This window comes from Coregonus clupeaformis, unplaced genomic scaffold (genome assembly GCF_020615455.1).
Source record: "Coregonus clupeaformis isolate EN_2021a unplaced genomic scaffold, ASM2061545v1 scaf1015, whole genome shotgun sequence".
NCBI lineage: Eukaryota > Metazoa > Chordata > Actinopteri > Salmoniformes > Salmonidae > Coregonus > Coregonus clupeaformis.
In genome coordinates this window covers 45,472-60,777 of record NW_025534469.1, presented here as the reverse complement: position 1 = coordinate 60,777, position 15,306 = coordinate 45,472, and the positions used below count along the sequence as shown (strand labels likewise).

General features: G+C 42.7%; 1 protein-coding gene across 1 annotated transcript; it reads left to right on the top strand.

Moving 5' to 3' along the window:
- Positions 1 to 1,671: 1,671 nt before the first annotated feature.
- On the top strand, positions 1,672 to 9,164 carry LOC121548258 (ammonium transporter Rh type C). The gene is made up of 11 exons (XM_041859671.2): positions 1,672 to 1,968; positions 2,760 to 2,952; positions 3,513 to 3,663; positions 3,869 to 4,016; positions 4,245 to 4,411; positions 4,629 to 4,766; positions 5,043 to 5,179; positions 5,508 to 5,632; positions 5,778 to 5,851; positions 7,660 to 7,745; positions 7,978 to 9,164. The coding sequence occupies exons 1-11, from the start codon at positions 1,743 to 1,745 to the stop codon at positions 8,015 to 8,017; spliced, it is 1,485 nt and encodes a 494-aa protein (XP_041715605.2). The 5' UTR covers positions 1,672 to 1,742; the 3' UTR covers positions 8,018 to 9,164.
- Positions 9,165 to 15,306: the final 6,142 nt, after the last annotated feature.

The following is a 15,306-nucleotide window of genomic DNA, read 5'->3' as shown; positions in this document are numbered from 1 at the left end:
TATCAACTGTCAGAAACTACAGTAGATGTTAGAATAGCAAAATAAACGCTCCAGGGCCTTGGTCATAGTTAAGATAAGAGTTGTCAGCGAGACACCAACTAAGACAGCAACCAACATCACGCTGTGTGTGTGTCTGTCACGCGTGTTCTTATCAGGCCCCATGTGTACGCGTCGCCTGCATATCTAGAAAACACATGCAGTTAGGAGGATGTCCTCTTCAAGTACAGGTGCACAGGCCCTTAGTGATACAGTATACTGAGTTCACTAAGGGTTGTAAATGAATATCTTTTCTATTGCACTGACCTTAAATTCTATCAATAATGCACCAACTAAGTTGCAAGCTAGAGGTAGAAGATTTGGTACTGCAATTTGCATAGCCTTGGCTCAACATTATTAGGCTACATAAATTATGTCTGCTTAAATGGATTAAGGAAGACAGACATCGTCAATGGGTACTCACATTTAGAACAAAAATTATAATTTGTTTTTCCAAACATACATATTTAAATATATGTTAGTTCATGCTTTACAGACAGTGGATAGGGCAATATCCCCCCGAAGATGCACATGCAGTTCAGGCTATGCTCAAACCCTACCTCCCAACCTGAGCACTCCGTTCAGCCACCCCTGGTCTCTTGGCCCTCCCACCACTAAGGGAGGGCAGCTCCTGCTCAGCCCAGTCAAAGCTCTTCTCTGTCCTGGCACCCCAATGGTGGAACAAGCTTCCCCCTAAAGTCAGGACAGCGGTCCCCGCCCATCTTCCAAAAACCTCTGAAACCCTACCTCTTTGAAGAATATCTTAAATAACTCTCACTTACCATCTAAACCGCTGTGAAATGTATTTTCCATAACCCCCCAAAAAAGATGCAAAAACGTGACTTAGAATTAGCGCACATAGAACATATCTATCGCTTCTTAGACTTGCTTTCAATGAGAATGACAGATCTATAACTCAAATTTCTATGTGAATTTGGTCTGGTCGCCCAAAAAGTTACATATTGCATTTTTAAATGTTGTATATATCTGTCTTTTGACTACAAAAAATGTCAACCATGACCTACAGTATTTGTGGTTTCCCTGACCTTCTCTAATGTAGAATGTTGTTTGTAATGAATACTGCTATATCAGTTCTGCTTTGTAACCCCAGGCTGCAGCCAATGTGTTCTCAGGGCAAGTCGTATTATTCTGTAAGTAAATCTCTGACACTACATTAAGAATGATATATTACATTACTTTAGGTTGCATTATGAATGGAATAGCGGTCGTACAATATCATACGAATTGGATGACTTAACTTATCATACATCTTGGAGGATGTATAGTATTATACGGAGGACGTATAGTATTATACCTCTTTCTTTGAGACCAGGTTGTTTGTTGCGCAGTAACAACAAAGGAGATCTCTTCTAACCACAAAAAATGGCAACCAAATGTCTTTTTTGGGGTTTTCCTCTAACCCCTCTAATGCAACATGTTGTTTGTGACAAACAATCAAATGCACGGGACTCTCTGCTGCCTTTGGGACAGCTTCATGCCAGATGTCATATATCAAGGTGTCAGAGGGCGGGAAGGGGGAGGGATGGTTTGTCGCTGGGTAGGGCAACAGCTGGCACACACTGGGGACACACCTCTCCTCTGTCCCATATATACCTGTACTGGTACAGCCTGTATTCTCAGGGTCACAGCCACACTCAGGGCAGGTCAAAGAGCATCACTCTCTCAGCACTCACTCGGCCACCACCATGGAGAATTGCGGCCAGGGATGCCAAGACTACACCTCTCGGCCTAAGAACACCAACATCCGTCTTAGTCTGCCGGTAGTCTGCTTCGTCTGGCAGATCGCCATGATCATCCTCTTCGGAGTATTCATCCGCTACGACGAGGAGTCGGACGCACACTGGGTAGAAACCAAGGCCCATGACAACATCACCAGCGACATAGAGAATGACTTCTACTTCAGATACCCCAGTAAGTACATTCATAATCACTGGACTGCCTGGTGCATCCTTTAGGTTGACAATATACAGTAAATGTATGATTCATGGTTTCATCTTCATTGCAATGATAAAGAATCAGGTTATTAATAAGTGGCATGCTTGCTGTTTGATCAGATGATAACTTTTGATCTCTAGGATGTTTGACAATTTCCCCTGTGAAATCCCCTAGACAACAATCTCAGTCTCAGTTATTTTGAAAGCATCTATTCATTAATGGACTAATGCAGTGACAGTCCAAATGTGCCTCTCTAACTTGGGTTAAAACTACGTATCCTCTTTACCAAATGTTGGTCAGTGGTTATTTCCAATTTGTCTGATTCTAGCTTGGTTTATACCAGCTTCTGATGGTGCATCTTTGCTGATAGCCAGGTTGAATGAGTGACAAGTTAAGTTTGATAATTGTGATGTTATGTGGCATCTGTTTCATCTTGTAATATGATGTGTTTTGATTTGTCAGGGATTATATCCTACCTGTAGCTCTGGCATGTAAACTGATAGGGTGTGTCTCCTAAACCTGCTAATCTGATGATGACATATCCAATTGAACATGTCGAGTTAACAACTTTAAAACTTTGACCAAATGGTACAGAACATCAGGGCTGGTTTTATCAAAAACTATGCAACTACTGAGAGCCCCTTGCATTGGATGCAATAACATGTTGCATTAACTATTAGGATTTATTTCACACTTTGAATAATTACCCCCCCCCCCCCTCTCTCTCTCTCTCACTCTCTTTCTCCATCTAACCCTCCTCTCTCCAGGCTTCCAGGATGTCCATGTGATGATCTTTGTGGGTTTCGGGTTCCTCATGACTTTCCTGAAGAGGTACAGCTTCGGCGGGGTCGGCTTCAACTTCCTCATTGCCTCCTTCGGCCTGCAGTGGGCTCTACTCATGCAAGGCTGGTTCCACTCTCTAGACCCCCAGACTGGAAAGATCTACATCGGTATTGAAAGGTATGCAAGTGCACTGATGTGCATCTATGAGGCTGCAATTTTTTCAGTAATTAGAGTGAGAACTGATGAGGTATGCACACATAGGATCATACTGAGACAATGGCAGAATGGTTATAAGAGAAATAGACTGTACCATAGACTCTATTAGGGTTACGCAAGCTGTCACCATGGGTTAAGCAGTGATGGGTTAAACCAGGGATGGGCAACTGGCGGCCCGCGGGCCTCATGCGACCTGCGACCTCCCTTTTGTAAGCCCGCGGACCAATAAATAAAAAATATATTAATCATATTATTATTTTATTTTATTTATTTGGGGGGGGGGACTCAGTCAGGGTCTCAACTTACTATTGAGAGTTAGAATAATAGAATACACAAGGTGCAATTTCAAAATGTGCATCAGCAGTCACTGAAAGAAAGCCAAGACCTGAAGGATGATTACTTACTGATCTAGTCATTCAGGTTTTAGTACTGTATGCATGACTGACTCTCACATGACTCTCGGTTAATAGTCATAACGCATCTCTGTCTCCACCCCACCCACCTGTGTCCTCTATCTGCAGTCTGATCAATGCTGACTTCTGTGTGGCGGGCTGTCTCATAGCCTACGGGGCAGTGCTGGGCAAAGTCAGCCCGGTCCAGCTGTTGGTTATGACCCTGTTTGGTGTCACTCTGTTCGCTGTGGAAGAGTACATCATCCTGAACCTACTTCATGTGAGTCCCATCAAGCACTATCTGGACGTACAACTATTAAATCATACACACTGTATTAACCATGGTTGGATTAATGGAATTCACCCTATAACCTTGATATAGTAACTTGTTTATGTAACCTCAATGGCCTTTGACATCTGCCTGCAGCCACGTAATCACATGGTTTGGTACACCTGCTAACAAATGACTGTTTCTGTCCCCACAGGCTAGAGATGCAGGTGGCTCAATGGTTATTCACACCTTTGGAGGTTATTATGGTCTGGCCATCTCCTGGGTCCTTTACCGACCTAATTTACACCAGAGCAAGCGTATGCAGGGCTCTGTGTACCACTCCGATACTTTCGCCATGATCGGTGAGTTGCCTGTCGGAGTCAGTAGTCGTTCATTGCCTAAACATATGAATGGTTCTGATTTGCTCTGTGTGTGTTTCACTCTCTATGGTGATGGTGACCTATCTTTAGTTTGTAGAAGTTTCTGTCATGGCACTGTTCCTGTTCTGACACTGTTCCTGTTCTGAAGTGTGTGTGGTGATCAGGTGTGTTTGGTGTGTTTTAACTGTGTGGTCCCTTCTCTCTCCTCAGGCACACTGTTCCTGTGGATGTTCTGGCCCAGTTTCAACTCGGCCATCACTGACCATGGAGACGGTCAGCACAGGGCAGTCATCAACACCTACCTGGGCTTGGCCTCTACTGTCCTCACCACAGTGGCCATCTCCAGCCTCTCCCAGAAGAATGGCAAGCTTGATATGGTAAGGAACCATTACTGTGTGTGTGTGTGTGTGTGTGTGTGTGTGTGTGTGTGTGTGTGTGTGTGTGTGTTTGCATGTACACATGTAACATTCTCTGTAACTTTGTATTTGTGACACTAACTGACAACCTCTCAGTCTACATAATCCTCCTCTGCTCTCATCTCATTGACTGACATGTTTTCGAGTCTCATGACTGGTGCTCTCTCTTGCATAACAGGTTCATATCCAGAATTCCACCCTAGCGGGGGGTGTTGCCTTGGGGACAGCGGCTGAGTTTATGGTGTCTCCCTACGGCGCTCTGATCGTGGGGTTCTTCTGCGGCATAATCTCTACCATGGGCTACCTCTTCATTTCTGTGAGTCTCACCCCTGGTCACCATCCACTCACAGCTTGAAGCTAGAATGGCTTGTTTTGTAGGCGTAGTAGGTTCTGTCCAAAGAAAGTTATTACAAAACACAAAACGATTATTTACCTCTTATGAATGATGTTGGGGGCACACTCAAAAAAGAATGTATAGCACTCTAAATGGCTGCCTAATCTTTATTGGGCAGATTCCTTTGCCATAAACGGTAGCACACTATTTGGGGCTGTGTACGGGTGTGTTGTTAAAACTTGACCTGTCTCCTTCCAGCCCTTCTTGGAGAAGACACTGAAGATCCAGGACACGTGTGGAATACACAACCTGCACGCCATGCCTGGGGTGATTGGCGGGATAGTTGGAGCCATCACTGCTGCAGCTGCCAGCGAGTCAGTCTACGGAAAGCAGGGGTGAGTCAAAAGACCTGAGGGCCTGAGGCTACACTGTCAAACCACACAAACCTGAACATGTACCCTTGTTACTAGACAATCAGAACACAGATTCACCCACACCCTCTCATAAACCAATCATATCACACAGTTACTGTATGTCACAGGACATATCTTAAACGATTAATGTCATTTTACACCAAACAATTTATGTCACAGTCACAGTTTAGACTGTAATCCAACAGTTAGTTGGCATTTATTTGGAAATATACATAATCATTAGAAGACTCAACATAAAGCTTAAATATGGAACACAATCTGACTTTATATATTGTTATTTTCCGACCAGGTTGATCAACACGTTTGACTTCACTGGAGACTTTAAGAACAGAACCGTGTTAACTCAGGGTGGATACCAGGCCGCTGGCATGTGTGTGTCCATCGTCTTCGGGATTGGAGGCGGAGCTATAGTCGGTGAGTTTGGCCGAGATAGCATAGCTCAGAGATAGAGAGGAGCCATGGGCATATAAAGGGTGACCTAGAGGTGACATGGGTGCTATAGGGGGTGACGTACCTGAAGGAGAGAGACTGAAGTTGACACTATCTCCTCTGTTCACAGGTTCCATCCTGAAGTTACCCATCTGGGGCGATCCTGCGGATGAGAACTGCTTCGATGATGAGATGTACTGGGAGGTAAGGGAACCAGCCACTCTTCACCGGATGTTCACAATACAACCACTAGGTGGTGCCATTGTCTTTGATTTAGTCTCACGTGACGAACTACAGACCACCTTAGAGATCTACACTACCCGACAAAAGTTTGGACACACCTACTCATTCAAGGGTTTTTCTTTATTTGTACTATTTTCTACATTGTAGAATAATAGTGAAGACATCAAAACTATGAAATAACACATATGGAATCATGTAGTAACCAAAAAGTGTTAAACAAATCAAAATATATTTGAGATTCTTCAAATAGCCACATTTTGCCTTGATGACAGCTTTGCACACTCTTGGCATTCTCTCAACCATCTTCATGAGGTAGTCACCTGGAATGCATTTCAATTAACAGGTGTGCCTTCTTAAAAGTGAATCTGTGGAATTTATTTCCTTCTTAATGTGTTTGAACCAATCAGTTGTTTTGTGACAAGGAAGGGGTGGTATTCAGAAGATAGCCCTATTTGGTAAAAGACCAAGTCCATGTTATGGCAAGAACAGCTCAAATAAGCAAAGAGAAATGACAGTCCATCATTACTTTAAGACATGAAGGTCAGTCAATACTGAAAATCTCAAGAACTTTTAAAGTTTCTTCAAGTGCAATCGCAAAATCCATCAAGCGCTATGATGAAACTGGCTCTAATGAAGACCGCCACAGGAATGGAAGACCCAGAGTTACATCTGCTGCAGAGGATAAGTTCATTAGCCTCAGAAATTGCAGCCCAAATAAATGCTTCACAGGGTTTAAGTAACAGACACATCTCAACATCAACTGTTCAGAGTTGACTGTGTGAATCAGGCCTTCATGGTCGAATTGCTGCAAAGAAACCACTACTAAAGGACACCAATAATAAGAAGAGACCTGCTTGGGCCAAGAAACATGAGCAATGGACATTAGACCGGTGTAAATGTGTCCTTTGGTCTGGAGTCCAAATTGGAGATTTTTGGTTCAAACCGCTGTGTCTTTGTGAGACGCGGTGTGGGTGGACGGATGATCTCCGCATGTGTATTTCCCACTGTAAAGCATGGAGGAGGAGGTGTTATGGTGTGGGGGTGTTTTGCTGGTGACACTGTCTGTGGTTTATTTAGAATTCAAGACATACTTAACCAGCATGGCTACCACAGCATTCTGCAGCGATTCGCCATCCCATCTGGTTTGGGCTTAGTGGGACTATCATTTGTTTTTCAACAGTACAATGACCCAACACATCTCCAGGCTGTGTAAGGGATATTTTACTAAGACGGAGAGTGATGGAGTGCTTCATCAGATGACCTGGCCTCCACAATCCCCCGACCTCAACCCAATTGAGATGGTTTGGGATGAGTAGGACGGCAGCGTGAAGGAAAAGCAGCCAACAAGTGCTCAGCGTATGTGGGAACTCCTTCAAGACTGTTGGAAAAGCATTCCAGGTGAAGCTGGTTGAGAGAATGCCAAGCGTGTGCAAAGCTGTCATCAAGGCAAAGGGTGGCTATTTGAAGAATCTTAAATATAAAATATATTTGATATGTTTAACACTTTTATGGTTACTACATGATTCCATATGTGTTATTTCATAGTTTTGATGTCTTCACTATTATTCTACAATGTAGAAAATAGTACAAATAAAGAAAAACCCTTGAATGAGTAGGTGTGTCCAAACTTTTGACTGGTACTGTACATCTGAATTGTTATGATTTAAAAGGTCAATAGTCAATAAAACTATTGCATTAAATTTATCACACTGAAGACATTTCACACAAGTATGACAATAAAACTTAAATCACCTATGATTTCTTCACAGCTCCCTGATGAAGATGAAGAGCATCAGGAGAGCATCCCTCCCATTCTGGAGTACAACAACCACATTATCCACAAGCAGCAAGACCTGTAAGTCCATTCAGCAGGCTCTGTTTGATCATATCACAAAAATAGTGTGTGATATGTTGAAGTTATAATCAAGGATTAGTTTTAAATACAGTACTTGTTTATAGATAATCCTTTCTCAAACCATTATGGTCTCTGTTGATTGTAATGACTAATCATTCCACAAGATGGAGTACTGTAGGGAAAAATGTGTGTTTCACATTCTAATTCTGTGATTTTCTTTGTCTCTTCACAGAGCTGAGTCCAACTTCTCTGTAGAAAACTGTGAAAGCTAAATACAGAAATGTTAGGACACCACTACCCAAACACGTGCTGCTGGACCACGGAACAACCACGGACCAACCACGGAAATCCAACAGACAACTGAACTCCCCCTAAATGAAGACACCTAAACAAGGCACCTTTAAGACACGCTTTATTAAATCTTATGTTAAGGTCATTAGATACATTTGATACTGTATGTGCCTCCGTCCCCCGCCACCCACACCATTAGATCACATAGACACTTCCTGGATGGTTATGTACTGTCATGAAGCACTGTGTGCTGAATTCTGGCAAAATGCTGATCTATTGAAAGGACCTCAAAGATCTGCACTTAATCCACATTATGGATGTCCAACTATAACCTGCTACACAAAATGGCCAATAAAGCTTTTCCTGAGCATTGGTATACTCTGTAATATATGTATTTACACAAAACAATCACACGTTGTGAAATCTTTGATCACAACCACTCTGAATTGAATGAGGATGAGGAAAGGATTTTTTATGAAATTACTTTGACCAATCCTCATTTTGTAGCCTTGTATGTTTTCTTTTGTCTGAGAAAAATGTGTTTTAATACAGCTGGTGCATATGTAAAGAGGACAGTCATTTACTTTTAGTTAATCATGAATATCTTGTTTATAGTGCTTTGTAAAAACCCAAAAGGGTTTTGCTCTATTTTCCCAATGCAGGAGTACACTTTGAGCCCCCAATGTGATCATTTTCTTTGTTTGGGATAAAGATTTACAGTATTTAACCAAGGAGTCAGTGATGAGTAATAGAAGTACATTTAAACTTTACTTGAAAGTTTTTGGTAACATAATGTATTTAAACATTACCTATGATGAAAATTACAGGCCTCTCTCATCTTTTTAAGTGGGAGAACTTGCACAATTGGTGGCTGACTAAATACTTTTTTTCCCCACTGTATGTATATGCAAACACATTTTCATCACTATCTCTAATGATTGAATGGATCCCCTGCCTTCTGAGATGCCCTCTATGTCTTCCACCTCTTAATTATGTTTTTACTGTACTGTTGTCTGAGTGACAGAAGTTATTTAGATGTTTTATGTAAATCTTATTCTATACTTAAAATCATGTTTATTTAAATGTTGCTACTCACATAACTTAATAAATCAAATGTGATGTGAGATATACCATGTTTGCCTCTTCTCCTTGAAGATAGCTCCACAGCCTTGCAAGATGGATGTTAGGATGTGTATATCTGATGTCATGCTCAGTGTGAATGAGAAGATACTGTACACAAGATGTACATACAGACCAGCATGATCAACATGTACCGTCACAGGTGGGACCTTTTGAATATCCACCACTATGGTGAGGTAATGAAGGGCTTAAATAAATGACCTGCTATCCTTTTAAAAGGCAACTGCAGTCAGGAATTTTGGAGAGGGCAAACACTTTTCACTGCACACAAAATTGCTTTTTCAAAGCAGGTTAGGAAAATTAACATAGCACGTTAGGAGACTGAGGTTAAGGTTAAGATAAAGGATTTGGGTTAGAGTTAGCAAAAATGATCTCCTAACCTGCTACGAAAATCTGTTTGTATCGAAGTGCCGTGAAAAGTGTGTCCCCCTTTTGGAGAGACTACTACTATGGGGCCTACACCATTTGACCATGTCTGTTTGAGGATGATGAATTGTTTGATGATTGTTTGAAAGTCATGGTAAATCTTCTATTTCAAATCAGTAATATTATTGAAATTGTTTTGAATATATGAATCATGTAAATGTTATTGACTGTAGGTATAACAAGATGCATTGGGACAGGGTACAACTAAGGAGAGTTTGAAAGGAGGTTTATTATGTAAGTTGCCTCTGAAATTGATCTAATGTCTGTATATTTGCAAGTTTAAATGTGACTAACTGGCATTTTCATGTATTTTCTAGATGCTTAATACAGCAGCTGTACTTTAACTTTTATAAAACTGTATTTTGTCTAAAGCCACTACCCCAATAGTTTAGCTATTTAATTGTATTGAGTACATTCTTGGTTAGAGTTCAGGTAGGCCTATCTCTGCCTATTATTTGAGTGCTCCAACTTGTTTAACAGGAATTACTCATTTTTGGCTAGTGCTTCAGTTAAAGGTGGGTTTGAAAAGTGTGTTGCGCTCAAGTCTTTTCCTCATAGACGTGCTGTGAGTCATTTGTGTGGTGTGAATCACTATTACTCTGAGCATACCTACCAGGAATCAGCTTTGGACCTTTATTGTGTGATGCCATTGCTCACCCTGTGTTAAAATCTGAGCTAGTAAAAAAAACTAAAAATGCTCAAGTGCCTTGAGCCACAACCAATCTGAGAGGTACAGTTGAAGTCGAAGTTTACATACACCTTAGCCAAATACATTTAAACTCAGTTTTTCACAATTCCTGACATTTAATCCTAGTAAAAATTCCCTGTCTTAGGTCAGTTAGGATCACCACTTTATTTTAAGAATGTGAAATGTCAGAATAATAGTAAAGATAATTATTCATTTAAGCTTTTATTTCTTTCATCACATTCCCAGTGGGTCAGACGTTTACATACACTCCATTAGTATTTGGTAGCATTGCCTTTAAATTGTTTAACTTGGGTCAAACATTTCGGGTAGCCTTCCACAAGCTTCCCACAATAAGTTGGGTGAATTTTGGCCCATTCCTCCTGACAGAGCTGGTGTAACTGAGTCCGGTTTGTAGGCCTCCTTGCTCGCACATGCTTTTTCAGTTCTGCCCACACATTTTCTATAGGGTTGAGGTCAGGGCTTTGTGATGGCCACATCAATACCTTGACTTTGTTGTCCTTAAGCCATTTTGCCACAACTTTGGAAGTATGCTTGGGGTCATTGTCCATTTGGAAGACCCATTTGTGACCAAGCTTTAACTTCCTGACTGATGTCTTGAGATGTTGCTTCAATATATCCACATAATTTTCCTTCCTCATGATTCCATCTATTTTGTGAAGTGCACCATTCTCTCCTGCAGCAAAGCACCCCCACAGCATGATGCTGCCACCCCCGTGCTAAACAGTTGGGATGGTGTTCTTCGGCTTGCAAGCTATCCCCTTTTTCCTCCAAACATAACGATGGTCATTATGGCCAAGCAGTTGTATTTTTGTTTCATCAGACCAGAGGACATTTCTCCAAAAAGTACGATCTTTGTCCCCATGTGCAGTTGCAAACCATAGTCTGGCTTTTTTGTGGCAGTTTTGGAGCAGTGGCTTCTTCCTTGCTGAGCGGCCTTTCAGTTTATGTCGAAATAGGACTCGTTGTACCTGTTTCCTCCAGCATCTTCACAAGGTCCTTTGCTGTTGTTCTTGGATTGATTTGCACTTTTCGCACCGAAGTACGTTCATCTCTAGGGGACAGAATGCGTCTCCTTCCTGAGCGGTATGACGGCTGCGTGGTCCCATGGTGTTTATACTTGCATACTATTGTTTGTACAGATGAACGTGGTACCTTCAGGCGTTTGGAAATTGCTCCCAAGGATGAACCAGACTTGTGAAGGTCTACAAACTTTTTTCTGAGGTCTTGGCTGATTTCTTTTGATTTTCCCATGATATTAAGTAAAGAGGCACTGAGTTTGAAGGTAGGCCTTGAAATACATCCACAGGTACACCTCCAATTGACTCAACTGATGTCAATTAGCCTATCAGAAGCTTGAATTTTCCTAGCTGTTTAAAGGCACAATCAACTTCTGACCCACTGGAATTGTGTTACAGTGAATTATAAGTGAAATAATCTGTCTCTAAACAATTGTTGGAAAAATTACTTATGTAATGCACAAAGTAGATGTCCTAACCAACTTGCCAAAACTATAGTTTGTTAACAAGAAATTTGTGGAGTGGTTGAAAAATGAGTTTTAATGACTCCAACCTAAGTGTATGTAAACTTCCGACTTCAACTGTATGTAGCAGGGTACTCTGTCCTGTCACACGAGGCACACGCCGATGTCATTGTCACCTACTCTGGCCACTTCCCCCGGTCAAAGGTGGGAGTTGGAGGGTTTAGAGAGGTTAATCCAGGGGCCTGAGGGGCTGTATTACATAACCAGATACGCTTGTTTAGCCTTATAGGCCAACATGTTAGAGGTTAAAGGTTAGATCAATCACTGTCACACTCGATGAAGTGAAGAGCACCCCTCTGACTAACTGTCAGAGGCCTGGTGTTAACCCTACCATCTGTTACTCTCAGCCACGTCCCTCCCCTCATCTCTCACCCTGTGTTTTCTGTGAACAGGTATTATTTTAATGTTTTGCTGTGTATTTTAATGTGTATATGGATGTGTAGTTCAATGTGTATATTGTATTTTGATGTGTATAGTTGTGCTAAACAGGGCACATCTGGAAAAGAGACCTTGGTCTCAGCATGACTCCCTGTCAAAATAAAGGTTAAATACGCACCTGATGTGGACTATGTCCTGTGTCTTCTGTCTGAGACTCTCTATGATATCTTCATTATAGGTCTGACAAACATGAGTATCACCATCATTGTACCAAGGAGCCATGAATAACTCTCACTTTCACACTCACATGCCCATAGGCATTTCTATTTCAAGATTATCTGCATCAGGTCAAAGAGAGGGGTTATTAGTATGACTATAAACACAGACAGAAAGCAGACCATGTCATTGCTCACTGAGCATAATGTGTGGGTGTGGTGGGTTAAGGAGAGAGGCTGAGCTGGCCTGATAGAGGTCTGTGGCCTGTCCATTTTGGTCACACCAGACTGGCCACCCTCAGGGCCAACCTTTCCAATCCCAGTATTCTCATGGTAATGAGGCCTAACAGAGATCCCGGTCGCTGGACAGACCAGTCAATAGGGTCATTTCCTGATCCATCACCATGGTGTTTAATGAACTCTAAACACTCAGTGTGGACACTAGCTTTGTGCCTGCCTGACAAACCAGCTGGTTTTATAGAGCTTTATTGAGTGAAGTGGTCACTATAAATTATGATTTTTATATTTAAGCTTAATTATGAGGTTACTTCTCTCAACTATCAGTTGGAACATAGTAGTTTACTGAATATTTAACAAGGGACCCTTTATTCACAATGGAAATTCTATTCCCACAGGGGGTTGGAAAAAAAAATAATGTATGCATTCACTAACTGTAAGTCGCTCTGGATAAGAGCGTCTGCTAAATGACTAAAACAGGAATGAGTGGCAGGATATACTGTATATATCTGCATTTGGAAAGAATTGGACAGCTTCCTCATAATGAATCTACTCTGGAGTAAGTTCAGTGAGCAGCATGTCCCTAGGTTTGGCCCCTGAGTCCTGAAGTGGCTTTATGAGGAATTCCTCACTTCTAATCCTGATGGGAGGAAAGTCAACCAGGGGAACCCTGACACTAAGGCAGTGTGCAGCAACTCCAGCCCAGGTTTAGGGGATTACATGGGATAAATTAGATGGACAGCAGGGGAGAGCAGGGAGGGTGGAGCAGCGATTTCCCTGATTTCACATAGCTTTCCCATGAGGAGGAGGGAGGAGGGATTGGAGCTTCAAACTGAGTGAGAGAGAGAGAGAGCTAGACAGAGGAGGTAAAGAATGAGAATGAGGGGGAGAAGTGAGAGGGAAATGGCTTCAAATCTCTTCTTCTGGCTAATCAAACAAGGCTGTGGGGGTTTGAGGGGCCGGCAGAGGAGGATGGAGGCGGGATGTAGAAGGCAGGAGGAGGAGACAGTGGGACTGTAACAGAGATGTCCCTGTTAATCCTGTGTTTGAAGAGTGCAGGCGGACAGGCAGGTGGGCAGACCCTCCTATAGTCCCCCCTGAAAGGACCCGGGGTGCTGGAGGAGAGTGGAGGGAGCTCTTCTCCTGGATCACATGACCCTGGGAGTGTGTGTGAAACCACTCTGCCCACCATTGTCCCCCCACGGGAAAGGCTGCAGAAAGCCTGTAATCAGATTAAAGGTTGCTGGGAAGAGGGGGGGACAGATTTTCGGGGAACGTGGAGGGGGGGGGTGGCCGCTCTCTAATCAATACCTGCCATTGAAGTGCAGGAGAGGGGCTAAATAACGCAGCAGGTGGGCGTGGGGTACTGGGCTGTGGGGACAAATTGGCCTGTTGTTAGAGGGGGGATAACGGCTGGGCCGGGAGGAGTGGCACAATCAGTAAGCTTGGAGTGTGGTAGAATGGGTGGGGTGGGAAAGGGGGACCGGGAGAACTCAAAAGGTGGCTGCCCTCTCCCCTCCCGCCCTGGCAATTATATCACTTTTGTGAGCTGATTGGAGCAGGCTGCAGGGTCCATCTGGGCTGATAGATCTCTATTCTCAGACACACACTGGTCTCACCAACCCACCACTCAATGAGCTATCAGGGGCTCCTTTGCTCTTAATAGGACTCATCATCATCAGGCTTCCTGAGAGGTCTGTCCCTGTCAGTCAGCCATCACACAACACCACAGCTCACTAATGACAGACAATAGGCTTCTCTCTGCTTCCCTCCAGGTCCCAGGTGGAGCATTAACGGAGAGAGAACTTCAACTAGTCGGACCATTTCATTTGAACACTGAGGCTGTGGATGGTCTTTTGTGCTTAGGTGCTTGAATGGATGTGATGTGGAAGGAATGAATGTGAAAGAGGTTTCTGGTTGTGAAGGACACTCTCTTGAAACATTCTGGAAAGTGAGAAGCATCAGGGGTGGAATATTACATAAAGGAAACTTCTCATCTCCATGGGGAAGGGGGATAAAAAAACAATGTAAGACAAAACGGACAACACAGACAGAAGACACTGGCAACAGCAAACAAACAGTGGATGTATGTGTGGTGTGTGTGAAGTAAAGCAACATGCGTCCTTACATAAGGAAACACAAACTAGTGACATCAGGTGACAATTAGAAACAACTACTAACAGATCCTGGAGCTTTAGGTTGGCTTGGAGGGAATTCCAAGACCAGGGGACGGAGTAATGAAAGTAATTTTCCATGCTCGGTTCTAATTTTCGGGACTGTTAGCATAAAACAACATTGAGATTTGAGCTAGAATTTGAGCTTGAGTTTTCATTTCGAGCTAGAAGAGAGGATAGTTAAAATGGCAGTTTTCCTAAAATGGCCTTCTAAATAAGAATGAACCAGTGTTTGAGCCTGAGTGTTGCTGGTGATGTCCACCCCACAGCACAGTAGAGATCACATGGGTGAGTTAACCAACCAACCAACCAACCACAGGTTATGGAAAATTTGCTCTTTGAGGATGTTGTCCCACAGGTTTCTTTAAGGACAAAGCCCCCACTTCAATCTCAAATAAAAAAATAAAAAAATAAACTATAGTATATAATACAGTATACTACAGTCTGCAAA